This window comes from Gopherus evgoodei, chromosome 20 (genome assembly GCF_007399415.2).
Source record: "Gopherus evgoodei ecotype Sinaloan lineage chromosome 20, rGopEvg1_v1.p, whole genome shotgun sequence".
Classification (NCBI taxonomy): Eukaryota; Metazoa; Chordata; order Testudines; family Testudinidae; genus Gopherus; species Gopherus evgoodei.
This window is the reverse complement of record NC_044341.1, coordinates 18,923,437-18,940,457: the sequence shown is the minus strand read 5'-3', so window position 1 is coordinate 18,940,457 and position 17,021 is coordinate 18,923,437. Positions and strand designations below refer to the sequence as shown.

Below are 17,021 nucleotides of genomic sequence, written 5' to 3'. Positions count from 1 at the left end.
AACCAGATGGATGGTATGCTGCATGCAGAAGTCCCAAAGGCTGAGCACCTCCTGACAAAGGGTTGAGGATCTGGTACCTCCCTGCCTGCATATGTAATGTGGCTGTATTGTCCGTCAGGACCTGCACCACTTTGCCTCTAAAGTGGGGCAAGAATGACTGGCAGGCCAGACAGAGGACTGCCCTGAGCTCCCTCACATTGATATGGTGGGCTAAGTTATTCCACAGCCAGCAGCCCTGTGTACGAAGTTCACCCAGCTGAACTCCCCAGCCCAGATCCAATGAGTCAGAGACCAGGGTTAGAAATGGGGATAGAACTGCGAAGGGGATCACCTGGAGCACCAATCGGGGAGCCAGCCACCCAGCGCAGAGACCGTATGATGTGGTTCGGTACTCTGACCATACAGTGCAGAGCATGTTTGTTTGGGGTATAGACTGAGGTCAGCCACACGTGGAGAGGCCGTAGATCTAGCCGAGAGTGAGGAACCACGTACGTGCAAGCGGCCATGTGACCCATCAGGCGCAGGTAGATGTGGCCCGTAGTGAGCAGGTGGTCCCTTAGACAAAATTAGGGATGACAAGGCCTGAAAGTGTGCTTCTGGAAGGCAGGCCCTGGATTACCTGGAGTCGAGAACTGCTCTGATGAACTCTATGCATTGGACAGGCGTTAACGTGGACTTTTCCATGTTCATCAACAGGTCCAGGTGGCGGGAAGTGGAATGCACCAGTTCGAGGCTTCTCTGTACCGGTTCTGGAGACCTGCCCTTGACGAACCAGTTGCTGAGGTACTGAAACAGGACAGCTCCCTCAATGTCTGAAGTAAGTCGCCACTGGTGCCACACATTTTGTGAACACCCTCAGGGCCAAAGGGTAGCACTGTGAACTGGAAACAGTACCCTCCCATCATAAACCGGAGGAAACACCTGTGGCCCGGGAATCTAGAAGAGTGGAAATAAGTGTCCTTTAAAGTCAAGAACAGTATACCAATCTCCTGCATCCAGGGAGGGGATGACGGAGGCCAGGGAAAACATGCAAAACTTCAGTTTCTTGAGAGACTTGTTGAAGAAACGCAGGCCCAGGATGGGTCTGAGGCCCCCTTTTGCCTTTGGTATTAGGAAGTACCAGGAGTAGAACCCTTTTCCTCTCATGCCCTGAGGAACCTCTTCTACTGCCCCCAGGCACAGAAGGTTCTCAACCTCCTGAACAAGTAGGTGCTCATGAGAAGGATCCATGAAGAGGGACAGGGAAGTTGGGAGTGGAGGGGGAGAGGAGAGGTAGCCAAAAATTGCAGGGCATAGCCCCAAGATGTTATGTCCAGGACCCAGCAATCCGATGTGAGCCACAACCAGGCTGAACAGTAGGGGAGGAAGCCATTGAAGAAAGGTAACGGCCCCTGTTTTTTGGTTTTCATTGGCCAAGGAGACCACTAGCGAGCCAGGGGGAGGGTGGGTATACTCAGAACTCAAAAAACGATACTTAAAACTTTTGACCAGGACAAAGTACTTATTTTTGACGCATTTTGAGGTAGGAAGGATGGAGGAGAGAGAGTGTTTGCCAGGTGGCCCTGGCAATTTTGAGGACCTCATCATTCACCACACTAATCAGGGTAGAGGCCGATAGGACACTGAATAAAATTGTCCACCTGTTCAACCACCTCCTTCACCTCAAGGCTCAAGTTCTCGGGCACCCACCGGAGCAAGGCCTGGTGGTCCTGAAAAAAAGTCGGGCATGCTGGCCATGGAGGGTCCTGCAAACGCCTCATCCAGGGACAAAGGTTATGACTCTCCCAACGGAGGGGGGCCCTGGTCCTCCTCCGTCAGGTAGGAGGTCTCAGGAGTGGGGACTACCTCCCGAGTCTCAGCTTCTGGGTGTCTCTCTGGTTCCAGGCTCAGTGCCATCGGTGCCGGTTGCTCTGAGGGAGCAGCCGATGAAAGGTCATAGCAATTACTGGAACCCCTCATGCGTTCCAACTCGGCCACTGCACGGGCCACTGACCCAGCTGCCATTGCCTCTGTGCTGTCAATGCCGGATCGGTAACCCATTCCTGCCGCTGGGGTCTAGGCAATGGGCTGAAGAGACCCTCTGTTCCAGAGGAACCTCCTTCTGGAGACCACCGAGGGGCTTTGAATGGCCAAGTCTGCCTTGAGACCACCGATAACAGTGACTGGTGCCCTGCATGGGGGGGGGGCGGTACCCACACCATGGAGACCTGTGTCGGTGCCAAAGTTGGGAAGGAGAACATTGCCACAGTATCAGCGATTGGCAATGAGAAGACGACCTGCAGCATGGCAATCGGTGCTCGTAGTAGATGGAACAGCACCTTCCTCTTGGCGAACTGCATTGGTGCGAAGATGACAGAGACCGTGGTGCCAGTGATCAACCGCAAGCATCTGCTGGCCTGAACAGAGGCTCTGGCGTGCATCGGTCTGGTGGAGGAGAGCACGCTGTTGTCTCGGGAAATCTGCAGCGCCCTCTTGGGGATCCTTCACAGAAGCTTCTAGCACCTGCTGTGCCAGCTGTGTGGGCGGAGGCCTGTGCTCCTTCAATGCCTGGGGAGCATGTGTTGGCATCGGTGCCTGCAAGGAAGATGGTTCAGTACTGCTCACAGGAGTCAGAGGAAGACCTTTTACTGGGTTAACGGCCCCTGCTGGAAAAAGCCAACTATGGGGTGCCGAGTGAGGGGATGGCCCAAGTCAGTTCCTTTGCCTGCAGTCCCCTGGCTTTTCTTCATTGACACTGGGGAGCCGTGCTTCTGCATCTTCTTTTTCGGTACTGGTGACAGGGAGTGATGCCGGGAAAAGCCCAGTGCCGGTGTACTTTTTACCGCTGCCGAGGTGCTTGGTGACTCATGCCGAGCAGGCACAGATGGACTCCAGAAGGACAGACTGGAGCAAAATGTTCCATGCTTTTTGTGGACGAGGCAGAAAGTTCTTACAGATACAGAACTTGTCTTTGATGTGTACCTTGAGACAACTGCCATGAGAGTCACTAACAGGCACAGGCCTGTTTCTGTTTGTGCAGGGCTTGAAACCGGGAGACTGGGGCACCCCTGGATCCTTAACAATTAAACTATTAACAGGTACTTAATACTAACTACTAAGGATAACTATATACAAGGCCTCAGGGCACAAAGACCAAGGGAGAAAAAGCGCTAGTCCTTGTCAAGCAAGGACAGGTACTCTGACTGACAACCATGGGTGGTAAGAAGGAACTGAGAGGGCATAGGGCCAGCGGCACCTGATATACCAGCGCATGGGTGCAGCACGCAAGGGGGCTGTCATGGAGTCCCTGGGCGATGTTCTGGAACCGCTCCCCACAAAGCCAGTCAGGACTTTAGGGAGCCTCCTCTCCCTTGGAGCAGACTTGTTCAGGGCAAGAAGCTCATGTCTTCACCTCCTGGGTCTCTCCTTGGAGCATTCAGCATCCTCTGCCCCTCTGTTGCACTTCCCAGAGCGAGCCTGCTCCAGCGGGGTCCTGAGGAAGCCACAGGGTCCTGCAACCCCACTTTGCAGTCAGACGTGACTCTCAGCCAGCCAGTAAAACAGAGGTTTATTCGATGACAGGAACAGGGTCTAAAACAGAGCTTGCTGATACAGCAAACCGGACCCCTCGGCCGGGTCCATTCTGGGGGGCAGTGAGCCAGACCTCTACATCTGCACTTCACTCCTCGTCCCCAGCCAGCTCCAGACTAATAACCCCCTCCAGCCCCACCTCCTCTGCTCAGTTCCTTCCCCGGGCCAGGAGGTCACCTGATCTCTGTCTCCAACACCTCCAGTGGGCACTTTGCAGGGGAGGGGCCCAGGCCATCAGTTGCTAGGAGACAGAGTGCCAGGCATTTAGGTGCACTGGCCCTTTGCTCTGTAGCAACCACACATCCTTATTCCAACACCTAGATACTTAAGAAATGCATAGGGGACACTGAGGCACCAATACAGTATTCAGAGAAAACATTAAGAACATTCCCAGTTCGTCACAGAGGCACCACAGCCAATCATACAGATTGGCAAAAATCTGATGACTGCGCACGCACACATCTAGAATAAACTGTAGTGAGCAAGAACTCAAAGAACAGTTTACTGAAGGGATTAATATTTGAATCAAATTCATTTGAAAATTTGGTTTCAATATAAACAGTGATTCATAATACAATATTTAACAGAAACTTATTAGAAGTTTAAGTGAACTCAGAATCTGCTTTTCAACAGTGATTTTTTTTTTTAATTCAAGACTGCTCCCACTCTCACTGAAGTCATTAAAAATTTCATCATTGATGTTAATGAAAGCAGAATCATACCCTATGATTGAAGCCTACACAAGTCAACATTGTCCCATGCTATTTGAAGCTTACGATTGAATTAAGATCATTAATGGAAACGCAAATCTTTGCTAAATAGTTAATACCAAGCTCAAAGACTGATTTTTTCCAACATCTTGCAGAAAGGACATTTCTCAAAAGCAGGTTTCATGATTGAATTCATACTTCGCAAAGAGGTGAAACATTAATATGGGCAGTCCTCAGACTTGCAATACAATTGGTTCCTGAAAATTGTGTCGTGAGCCAAGATGTCATAACTCTGAACCGCAATCCACTCCATTGTGGGACCAAGCTTCGTACAGTCAAAATCAATTGTCAAAAGTTGAATCAGAGTGTCAATTCATAAGAAACATAGGTGCTGTTTGTCGTAAGTTGGACATTGTAAAGCAAAGGATTGCCTGCACAAACATTGTGGATTTGAAAATTCTGGATAGGACACACTTTTGAAATTCATATACATACACAATACGCATATGGGGGAAAACATCCATGTGATAAATTGCAGATAACTGTGATAAATCATTCACCAGTGGCCCATCACCTACCCACTAAGCCACAGCCAAGAGTTATTTTAACATTTCCATATCTTGAGCAGCTTGAGAGAGAACTTTGTGGAGTTTCTTAAACTAACTTGCCCAAGGAATGTTTTCTCCTGCCTCAAATTACTGTCTCAAGGCCCAGCACAAGAAACAGGAGTGGGCCAACAATGGTTTTTATAAGTATTAACTTCAAATCTGGACTTTTCATGGCCCCTCAGAGCTATGAATTTCAGCTCCATATTATTGGAAAAGATGAATTATGCATGTCCTGTTGGGAACTTGAGTCCTGGAAGAGCCCAAAATAATCTTATACAGTGATATGTTTGTTCAAATTCTTAGATTATGACTGCTGAGTTCTTTTCACTGAGGCTAATAAGCTGTCAGTGTTTGCTTGAAACCTCACCCTGTTAACAGGTGTTGATCCTATTAGGAAAGGGTAAAGTGGGTTTTGATGAAGCTGGAAAGAGGCTATACATATATATAGCAGTAGTATTCAACCTTTTCAGCCTGAGGGCCAATCACTCCCCTCCCCTCGAAGTGGGATGAATTATCTGGCCTGCTCTGCTCCATTTGGACTACTTAGGCAATACAAGGAGAGCAGAAGGCATCTGCAGATCACCTGCTGAGGATTCACCCAAGAATGAATAAAACCAAAGCAATCAGTTCCCATGACTCATATCCTGTAGCCCCAGCACAGAGGATATTATTGAGCTGTGGAGGGGCATGTCATAGGCAAATATATAGCTTCCATTCTAGTCCTCCATAGCTGGCATATAGCCTTTTGGCAACAGCTGTCAGTTAGTCTTCACCCTTTCCCTCTCTTGGGCTGCCCCACATGGTTTGTGGGGGAGGGGAGTCATCCCTTAGTGGGAGTTCCTCTAGGCTCAGGCTGAGTCAGTCAATCAAGTATCTATCCTGCTCTCCCTGATGTCAGGAATATAGAAGAAGAGCTGCTATACCTCAGCAGGAAAAGGTAAAGTAGCTGAGCAGAGCTCTCCTGGGACTGCAGAGGAAGCAGTAGGAGACAGTAATCCCATTCACCTCTTTGTAGCGAGAAGGCAGATTTAGACACTTCAATTTAAATGCTACACAGTGAAACTTGATTGCAAACAGCAGCAATGTCACATGAAGTTGCCCTGTGGTCTTATGAGGTTGTCTCTTCAGATGGCCATATACCGAGAAGGATGAGGTGACAGAAGAAAGGGAGACTGGGGCACTGAGTCTGCCATTTCTCCTGAGGTCTCAGTTCTCTTACTCTCTTCTGGCTGTTGCCTGAGCTCCAGAACTAAAGTTAATTTTTTAATATGGAATCAAACTGAAGTTTTCTTAACATAGTTGCCCCCAAGGGTGACTTACATGTCCCCATGGCCATAGATTGGATACTACACGTCTAGATTAGGGCTTAGCAATCCTAAGAGTAGAACTCTAGAAACAGAGAAGTCCAGGGATAAAGTCTGAGCTAATGCTTTCTTTAAAAATAAATAAACAAAAACACACAAACCCCAGGAAGAGTTTGGATTCTATGTATTGCGGGGAACTGTGTTGACATAACAGGTAGTGAAAGTCACTGCTCACAGGTGTAACCTAGTAACTAATACTTTATTTTTCCTACAACTCTTATATTGTGACACAATTTAGAGGTCCAAGCCGGCTGAAGCCTCATTGTACTAGGACTGTCCCTAGATGCAGAGCCCCAAACCAAAACACATAACAGGTGGACGAAAAAGCATGTTTGTATCTGTACATAAGGTGTTGGGGCTGCAGAGGGAGTAACAGCATGTTTTAGCACAGACTGGAGGTGTGCACAATTTGTAACCAATCAATGATCACAGCCACTGTCATATGGCAATTCACTGCATGAACTACAGCAGAGCTGAGCTTTGAGGAGGGATTTTAAAGAAGTATGTTAAATCTGGTGGAGTAATACTATTAACCTGCTGTGTCCAGAATGAGTCAACTCACCAGTTTAACTGCTTCTTGTGCTGAGTCTTTGCCACAGAAGGTAATAAAAGCATAACCTCTGTTCTGACCAGACAGAGGATCCATCATGAGGCGCAGATCCCAAATTGGACCAGCCTTCTCAAAGAGTGGCACCAATTCATCCTCATACAAGTCTCTGGGAATCTTGCCAACAAAAACCTGGAGAGAAAACAAAACCTCCTTAGAAGCCTTTACAAATTCTGACTTGGAATTGGCATTTTAAATGAAGTTCTCTGGGAATAAACACTGCATGATTTATGAACTATAGAAGAAACTCCTACTTATGGTTGTAATACCATCTATCCATTATAGACTCATTTCACAATTAGGAAATGTCTATATTTAAACTGTTATGCAGGCATAGCTGCAGCTCTAGTGAGTAGCTAAACTGAAGCACTACAGCAACGGGAGCAGTTCTCCTGTCCCAGTAGTTAATCCGCCTCCCCCAGAGACAGTAGCTAGGTTGATGGAAGAAATTCTTCCACTGACCTAGCACTATCTACACTCGGGGACAGGTCAGCTTAACTACGGCAATCAGGGGCATGGATTTTTCGCACCAATGAAAGGGGTAGCTGGGTCACCTTAACTTTTTAGAGTGAACTTAGCTTTCAGTTTTCCAAGCCATTCACTGTTGGTACAAAGATATTCCATTTTTGGTCTGTCTGGCTTTGCCATTCATAAGTAACATGACCATTCCAAACCTAAAACATATCACATAAAACAGACAGATTTAAATATTTACTTAACAAGGAAAAACAGAAAAACACTACAGGTTTAACATATAAATACAACTGAGGTGATACAGCTATTCACATCTGAACTTCTCCATTTCCTGAGTCTAAACCAGGGGTGGCCCACATGTGGCTCTTCAGAAGTTAATATGTGGCTCCTTGTACAGGCACCGACTTCGGGACTGGAGCTATAAGTGCTAACTTTCCAATGTGTGTGGGGGGTGCTTATTGCTCAATCCCTGGCTCTGCCACTGGCCCTGCCTGCACTCCACCCCTTCCCATCCCCTCCCCTAAGCTTGTTGTGCCCTCACTCCTGCCCCCAGGGCCTCCTGCACACCACAACAGAGCTGATCAGGAGATGTGGGGAGGGAGGGGAGGCACTGATTGGCAGGGCTGCCAGTGGGTGGGAGGTGGGGAGCTGCTGATGTATTACTATGGCTCTTTGGCAATGTACATTAGTAAATTCTGGCTCCTTCTCAGGCTCAGCTTGGCCACCCTAGTCTAAACTGTAGTAGCTTCTGTGGAAAAGAAACAAGTTCTCACCCTTGCTGTACTTGTTGGCTGGTGGATTTTTTGTTGTTAAGATATAAGTTGTAAATATAGACTCATGATAAAACTTACTATTTAGAAAACAACTTTGCAAATTTTTGCTAAATGTAGTGAATGGAAGACACTTAAACTTAAAATTTTGTTCTTCCTAAACTAAGTTTCAAAGTTAAGCTATTTTTCAAAAATTTGATCAGATTTCCCAAAGTCACTTTTGGATGCATATCAAAAAAATTCATTACTCTCAGGTGAACGTTATTGAGAGCTCTGAGAATCCGAACACAAGTATTATTATAAAAACGGTTCTGAAGATACACACAATGTATGCCTAAGCAGAGAAGTATGAAGATTTTACCACCAATTTACAGACACTTGTCCACCCAAGTTCTTTTTCAAAAAATGGATTTTTAAAAAAAATACTGCAGTTTTCTAAGAAAGCAAAGTAGCACGGCTTGAATTTTTAAGGCAGTTTTAAAAGTACAAGGGTTTAGGAGCAGACCGAAAAACACCAAGTACTCTAGTCACAGACATATCCACCCTCGCATTCTCACAGCCTTTATCTAGACCAAGATTAAAAAAAGACATTGTGCATCACAGTAAGTCTAAGTGTGGACAACCTGCTGTTAGCTAAGGTAGTGTACCTTTAAACATATACTAAGTTGATGTAATTAAAGGCAAGGCTTAAACTCTATCATCTCAGCATACCAGAGGCAGTGTCGTGTCTACATTAAACTTTTGTCAGTCAGAATGAGCTAGCTAACGTTATACTTTTTAGCCTAGGGTATGTCTACACAACAGCAGGGAGGTATCAGAAGGGTAGCAGTGTTAGTCTGGATCTGTAAAAGCAGCAAAGAATCCTGTGGCACCTTATAGATTAACAGACGTTTTGGAGCATGAGCTTTCGTGGGCGAATACCCACTTCGTCAGATGTATGTAGTGGTCCCTGATGAGGTCCTGTTCTAGCAGTTGAGGCTTGAAAACCAAGGGAGGTGAAACTGGTTCTGTAATTGGCAAGCCATTCACGGTCCTTGTTTAAGCCTGAGCTGATGGTGTCAAATTTGCAGATGAACTGAAGCTCAGCAGTTTCTCTTTGAAGTCTGGGTCCTGAAGTTTTTTTGCCTTAAGGTGGCCATCCTGCAGCAAAAAAACTTCAGGACCCAGACTTCAAAGAGAAACTTCTGAGCTTCAGTTCATCTGCAAATTTGACACCATCAGCTCAGGATTAAACAAGGACCGTGAATGGCTTGCCAATTACAGAACCAGTTTCACCTCCCTTGGTTTTCACGCCTCAACTGCTAGAACAGGGCCTCATCCTCCCTGACTGAACTAACCTCGTTATCTCCAGCTTGCTTGCATTATATTTATTTTTTTAAATATATATACACATACATACATATACACACACACACACACACACCTACCTGCCCCTGGAAATTTCCACTACATGCATCTGACGAAGTGGGTATTCACCCACGAAAGCTCATGCTCCAAAACGTCTGTTAGTCTATAAGGTGCAGCAGGGAGGTGCGATTACCAGCACAGATAGACATATGCGCACTAGCTCTGCTTCAGCTACCATGTTGAATATAGCAGGATGGCTGCAGTGACCATACCACTATATTTGGCACTCTAGATCAATGTTTCTAAATGCAGCCACAAGGATCTTTTCTTGCCACAGCCTCTTCCAGGGCCACTAGCAGCAGTTGGGCCCTGCCTCCCTCCGGAGGCACAAATCCTGGATGTTCACGCAGCTGGTGAATTCCCCACTTTCTCGGGGTAGGGGAGGCAGGCTTCGGCCATGGGGCTTTGGGCTCCATCCACACAGTGGCAGGCTCTAGTTCCAGGCTCACCACCCCTGTCATCGACCCTGGGCTCCACTGCGTCCCTGCCCACCTTCCCATCCAGGGCTTAATTTGTCCAAGGGTTTGCCAGCGCTGAGTAAGCGTGAAAAGTGATATTAAACATATAAATATCACTTTCCACAGCAGCAGACTTAGCTCGCAAGTCTTAGGGAAAAAAGTGAAACCAAAAAAGCGGGGGGAAAAAAAAAGCCTCAACAAAAAGACAAGACCATGCAAAGTACCTTATTTGTGTTCTATTCTGTTTCGGTCCAGTAAAAAATAGAGATAACTGTAAATTATTTCTATTACTGAGTTTAAAAACCCTACATAAATTACAATTATTTGGACATGTGCATATTTATTTTTTTCCTAAAGTGAATTAAGTATTTTAGGAAAAACTGTCAGTGCAGTCACCAGCAAGAGTTGATGGCTGCACTCTGAAGCCAACAAAAAAATTGCTGTGAGAACCCCATCTCTTGGTCAAGCAGAGCCAGTATGTGCATGTCTACCTGAGCTAGCAATCCCACCTCCTAGCCGCTGGCTAGACATATGCTAGGATAAGACGTGTGAATGACAAGACTGTGAAATGGACTAGACAGTGAAAGAGAAAGGTTTCCTCTAATCTCCTTCAGCTTTAGGGATCATAAGGGATTCTTTTAAACAGAAGGCAGATTCCAATAGGTGTGATTTTCAAGTTGACCATTTCCCTTTAACAAAATCCAAGGCAACAATTATTTGCCTAATATTCTCAAACAAGGAGGAGCCCAAGTATGATTAGAATACTCTTCAGCCATGGTGACTAGCAGAACTTTTACCACCATGTATTAGAGATAAGCAGTATTCAAATCACACTATTATGCAAAGACCCTGATCAGCTGTGGCACTAGCCACATCATCAGTACCTATGAGAATATGTTAACAGCATAGAGGTTAACTAAATTAGAGAAAGATTTTCCCCAACATGCATGCCCAGCCTACTAAACCCAGTTTCTACACCCTTTCTGGGTGCAAACCCCTATCCATCCACAACTACCCAGATCAATCCCCAACATACGTTACACATATCCTTACAGGTTCTACAATGCAGTTGTTCATCAACTAAGAATTTGCAGAATGTTTGAGGCCAGTGGTACCAATGATATAGGAAAAGTTAGGGGGAAAAAAGGTCCTGGAAGTCAAACATTTCTCATATTTTGTGCAACCTTCCAATAACTGGAGTACATGTATGCCTCACTGTATTTATAATAGCACTGTTTGGGTCTCTAAATAAAGAAAATAGACCACAACAGTGAACAGAGGCATTTGTAAGTCTCTGGGCACTTGCAAAAATCTCTTCTGTAGAGCTCATTGACAGGTTTTTTGGTGGTTTCTTCCTATAAGTGAAGTAAAATAAAAAATACAAAAATCAGACTGGTAGCTAAAGCAAATTCCTGTGAGCACATGCATCACCACCCTGTCATCAAAGAAACAGCAACATCATACATGCTTGCAGAACCTGACAAAGCACTCTAAATTTTAGTGAATTAAAGACTCCTACAGCCAAGTGAAGCAGCTATTATCCCTATAACTGAAAACCATGATTCACCCATGTGTACAGAGGTGTGTGAGGTAGAGCTCTTCTAAATCTCATTTAAATATTTTATTAAAGCTAATGTTAAAAAATTAAGTACACAGGTTGAGAAAAGTGTCTGTACATCTGGTATAGTGCTTAGATTATCCACAAATATGCTTGTTTGTTTTCAAAGTCATAAGATAGATATAGTGCATAATCAGCAGTAACTCAAATTTAGGTGAGTAAATTTAAAAATATACTTTAGACATTAGCATCTGAGTATTCAGGTACATCACTCTTGAAAATGATGTCCTGCCGTTTGCATTTGGAAAGGAAGATGATATCTGTCTGTATTTGTGCAAGTTTCTTCATGAGGTTGATGGATTTCCACTCCATAAGGGTAAATGCAGTGCCTTGCACGGTGTCAAGTATCAGAGGGGTAGCAGTGTTAGTCTGGATCTGTAAAAGCAGCAAAGAATCCTGTGGCACCTTATAAACTAACAGACGTTTTGGAGCATGAGCTTTCGTGGGTGAATACCCACTTCATCGGATGCATGAAAAGTTATACACTCTTGAAAAGTTACACAGAGAGCTGGTTGTGGAAAGCATGTATATCAATGAGTGAAGATTGTCCCTCAGTAATTTAGGATTTAGGGCAGGGGTTGGCAGCCTATGGCACGCGAGCCGATTTTGAGTGGCATGCAGCTCCCTGCTGCGGTCCCAGTCCCATTCAGACCCCCACCCACCACTCCCCCCTGCGGCGGATGGAGGCAAAAGCTTGGTTCTGTAGCAGCCAAGCTTCCCCGCTTCTTCCCCCAGCATGGTGCTTTCCTGCCCCGCCCCATCTCCGTCCCTGAGCCAATCAGCTGATGACCCTTGTGAGAGGTGGGGAGGAAGAACGGCAGCGTTCAGGCAGTTCTGTGCAGGACGCAGAGAGAGGCAGGGACGGGGTGTGGAACAGGGCACCTCCCTTCCAGCCCCCTGCCATGAGCCGCTCAGGGCAGGGGCGGGGAGCACCCCCATGAGCCAAGCACCCCACCCCTCTGCCCTGACCCCCGCCCACAGCCTTCTGCCCTGCATCCCCCATACCTCTGCCCTGACCCACACACACACACACACACACACACACACACACACACACACAGCATTCTGCCCTGACCCTTGAACCTTCCCCCACACCCAGCATTCTGCCCTGCACCCCCTAGCCCTCTGCTCTGAACCCCCCCCACCCCAACACACCTCCAGCCCTCTGCCCTGCACCCCCCCACACACATACCCAGCCTTCTGTCCTGACCCCTGAACCCACCCCCAGGTCTGGGGTCCCAGCTGCAGGCTCCGCTCAGCCCGCTGCTGGCCTAGGTGAACAGAACCCCAGGCTAGCAGCGAGCTGAGCAGGCTGGCGGTGTAAGATCAGCAATTTTAAAAGACGTTTCTTAAACATTTTGAAAACCTTGTTTACTTTACATACAATAGTTTAGTTATATAATATACAGACTTATAGAAAGAGACCTTCTAAAAACGTTAAAATGTATTACTGGCACGCAAAACCTTAAATTAGAGTGAATAAATGAAGACTCGGCACAGCACTTCTGAAAGGTTGCCGACCTGTGATTTAGGGTAGGTTGTCCATTTAGAAAATACAATCCATGAGGAAAGCGATGACTATGTCTGATCACAATTGGCTGTCGGTTCCCGGGATGGCGGAGTTCACAGCAACCTTCCCCAGGGGTGGCAGGATGGCTCTGGTCAGGCCATCTTGTGTCACAGCTGCCAGGCTCTGGAATGGGGCTTGTAGCTACACAGGACATGGGGTAGCATCTCATTGGCATACCTGCACTTCCTGCATCACTTGTACCGATTCCCGTGGTGGACGGCTCCATTCAGCAGGACGCAGTTGAGTTCACCCTGTGGATGAACCTCCAGATAGAAAAATTAGTTGAAGCTGTCCCCAGGGAGGAGGTGGTTGCTGGCCTCCCACTTGCATGTCACCTCAAATGCCTTGCCCTGGTATGGCTTCAGGTTTTCCACATACTGGCAGCAGATGGCATCCTTCAGAGTCCTCTCCAGCATAGTTTTAACTTTCGGAGTGAGGACTGTGTGGCCCGTGTTCTTCACCTATGGCACCAGAACTCCCAGCTCCTACTATTCCTCACACAATGTCCAGTTGCAGCCGATACACTTCTCCAGTTGTTGCGTAGCGGGCACAAGTTCACTGGGAAGCAAGTCTCCCATCTCTTCCAAATTTGCTTTCCAGCGAGCCGCTCAGGCAGGTGGTGACATTTGGTTGGAGGGGGTCCCTAGTGTTTCTTGATGACATCCCACATAGCATTTTCTGCAATGTTCCTCACCATGGCATCCGGGCCCATCAGAAGGTGGAAGGCACGTGTGATCACTGCAACATTGCACAGATTACCCATACGAGACACGTTGGCACCGCCCTGCCTGTACGAGACATAAACCAGTTCAATGCTGGCTCTCTGGGGAAGAAACATCCACTTCTTTACTAGCTGCCTGATGGTGTTGTCTGCCTTGTTCAGAGGTACCTTGCCACAGCAGATCTTCTCAGGACGAATGAGATATGGGGGATCAGGAAGGTGTTCAAGGCGTTGATCTTCTGCCATGGTGCAGGTAGGGAGGAGTTGATTCTGGTCACATCTCGTAGGATCTCCACAATGGTATGCTCAGGTGTCTGCTGGACACAGAAACCTGTGGGCGTGCCGAGATGTTAGCATGCCTGCCTGTCCTCAAGGAAGATCATAGGCTTACCCTGGATCTGAAAAAGACATCGCCTGGACTGAGTCCCTTCTACTGTCATTGATATGCAAGGATGCGCACTTCCTAGCACTGAAGTGAAATCCCGTCCAGTTGGCAGCCTGGCTGGTCATGTCAAGCATTTGTTGGAGTCACTTGGAGTTGTCTGCGATCAGAACCAGATCGTCTGCATAGGCCAGGATATTCATGCTGTTGCCATACAAGTCAAAACCATGTAGCCCACAGGAGACAGCTAAGTTGAAAACGATGGGGCTGAGGAGACAACTTTGCTTCACGCTGCTACAGATAGGAATTTCAGGCCTCTCTCCTTTCATGGAGCAGATGGTGGTGGTGGTGGTGAAGCCTTCATATAGTTCCTGGATCAGATGGAGAAAGTTTTCAGGCATCCCAAACTCTCATAGCATGGCAAAAATGTGCTGATTTGGCATCAATCCAGAAGTACTAGCCAGTTCGAGCCACGCTATGGCACACTGCCTCCATGCCCTCTTGACCATATGAATGGCAGATTGAAGGACAAAAGTTGTGTTCATAGCAGCCTTCACATGACATGAAGCCTCTCGATACAGCTGATGGCTCCTCCATTCACTGACCAGTTTGTTATCCTAGCCATGAGGCACCTGGCTTACACTTTGTACATCGTGGAGCAGAGAGAGATAGGTCTCCAGTTGCTGGGGTCATCTCGCTCAACTTTCTTGTAGATGAGCACTGTCAGATTTCTTCCAGGAGCTGGGGGTATAGCAGAATTGTTTGCATTTGTTGAAAAGTGCAGTTATACCAAGCAGTCATGATCTCATTTTTTTAGGATGTTATAGTGAATGCCATCTTTTCCTGGGGCTGTGTTTTTGGTCTTTACATCATGGGAAGTAGAGACCAGACTTAAAGTCCTGTTCCAGGTCCCCTGCACAGTCAACGCAGGGCAGAGGATGAAGACTCTATGGACGCTGCGCATCGTTCTGAGCTACATGGTCAAACACCCTCTTGAAGTATGAGAATAGTCTCTGACAGGACTGTACAGTAAGATGAGGGCCCGTTGAGGATCTCTCTCCTAGCTTTAGGGCAGTTTGACTAGTAGAGCTTCTGGATCCTGGAAGCTGCTGCTACGTCGTAGCAGAGACTGATGTTCCTTCTCCTGGCTTCAAGCCTGCGGTGGGGGTGCGGGTGGTGATGATTGTGATGTCAAGTCTCCACGCAAGAGTCCTGTGAGCAGTCACCCAGAGGACAAAGTCAGTGACGCAGAGGTGGAGTTAGGACAACAGAGTCGCATGGTACTGCGTCCAGTTCTCCACTCCGGAGCTGTCTAGCCAGTCTCAGCAGTCACACTGTGGTGAGCAAGAAGCAGGAGAGGAGACCCCTGGTAAGTAGTTTTGCTTTGTGAAGTATGAAGGTGGGATGAGTGCATAGAAATGTACATGCTAGCTGTTTTTCTGTGTCCTGAACATTTCCCTGTGCAGCTAAGCAGTACGGCTGAGCAGGATGTTAATGCACACGGAGATCTCTCAGGAGATCTCCTCCAGTAATCTCTCTCGGAAAAACATTCCTGAAGGAACTCAGTAACCCTCTTCTGAAGAGTTGCCTTGTTCATTCCCCCACTGAAGGAAACTTTCCCACACTATTCTGTAATCACTTGCACCGAGACCAAAGCAGCACACAGTCAAACAGCATAAGGACCAGGTCAGAAGCCGCAAGCGTGCAGTAGATGCACCCTTACTTCCTCTCAGGAGTGAGATATCTGCTACAACGATCCCTGCTGTGGAAAAAGGTGGGAAAATTTACATTACTGGTTCTCATTTTCAAAGTGTTGCCTCAAAACCTGCCTGACTCAAATTGCCCCCCACTGTGCCCCTCCAATGGCCTTGGTATATGGCTGATCAAAATCAGCAGCCAGGGGGTCTGCCTCAGCAGTTCACCCTGAGCAAACTTTTCATGCTTACCTTCACAAATACTGTGCAACACGCAGCTATGACTATGGTAACATTATCCTCACTGAGGTCTAACCTCCCATAAAGGCATCACCAGTGCCCTTTTAATCTGCCAAATGCACATTCCATGGTCATCCTACCCCTACTCAGCCTATTGTTGAATAGCCCCTTTCTGCTATCCAGGTTTCCTGAGCCACAGCATTAAGGGCTAAGCAGCATCTCCCAGGATCACCACGGGCATTTTATCCCTCACCTTAATCTTCTGGTCTGGAAAGAAGAAGTCTCCACTTACAGCTTTCTGTACAGGCCCAAGTTCCTGAAGATACATGACTCAGATATTTTTAGTAAAAAAAAGTTAGGGATAGATCATATGCAATAAACAAAAAGTCACAGAAGTCCCCAACTTTTACTAAAAATCATGCCTGACAAAATGGTGGACACACTTTCCTCGCCATCTCTCCCCCCCCAACCCCCAGCCCCAGTCCAGCTGCTGAGCAGCTTCAGGGTCCCTCTGCCGCCACCAGGAGCTGCACGGGTCTACAGCCTTAACTCAATGTAATATATTAAAATAATTTAAAGGAAATATAAAATATTAAGCTGTACATGTTTGCAGCCAACTTTTAAAAGACAGACAGTTGACCCAACGAACTGGTGGAAGTCACTTGCTAAGCACTAGGAACCGGGGTTTACTGAAGTGCTAAAAAAGCTTTGACAGCAGTGGCCTATTCTGAAGGTGCAGGGAGAATATTTTTTTCCCATTTCAGTTTATTTAATTAACTAGTTCATTTAAAGTTAAGAAACCCTGGAGCCAAAAAAGCAGGAATGCTT

At 46.9% G+C, this 17,021-nt stretch overlaps 1 protein-coding gene across 2 annotated transcripts in view; it reads right to left on the bottom strand.

Annotated features, from left to right (window-relative positions):
* HNRNPR (heterogeneous nuclear ribonucleoprotein R) overlaps window positions 1-17,021 on the bottom strand; it is a 62,883-nt gene that overhangs the window by 21,659 nt on the left and 24,203 nt on the right. For both annotated transcript variants that reach the window (XM_030539202.1, XM_030539204.1), the window contains exon 6: window positions 6,815-6,991. In XM_030539202.1, the coding sequence (XP_030395062.1) occupies window positions 6,815-6,991 (177 nt within the window). The remainder of the gene's footprint in view (window positions 1-6,814; window positions 6,992-17,021) is intronic.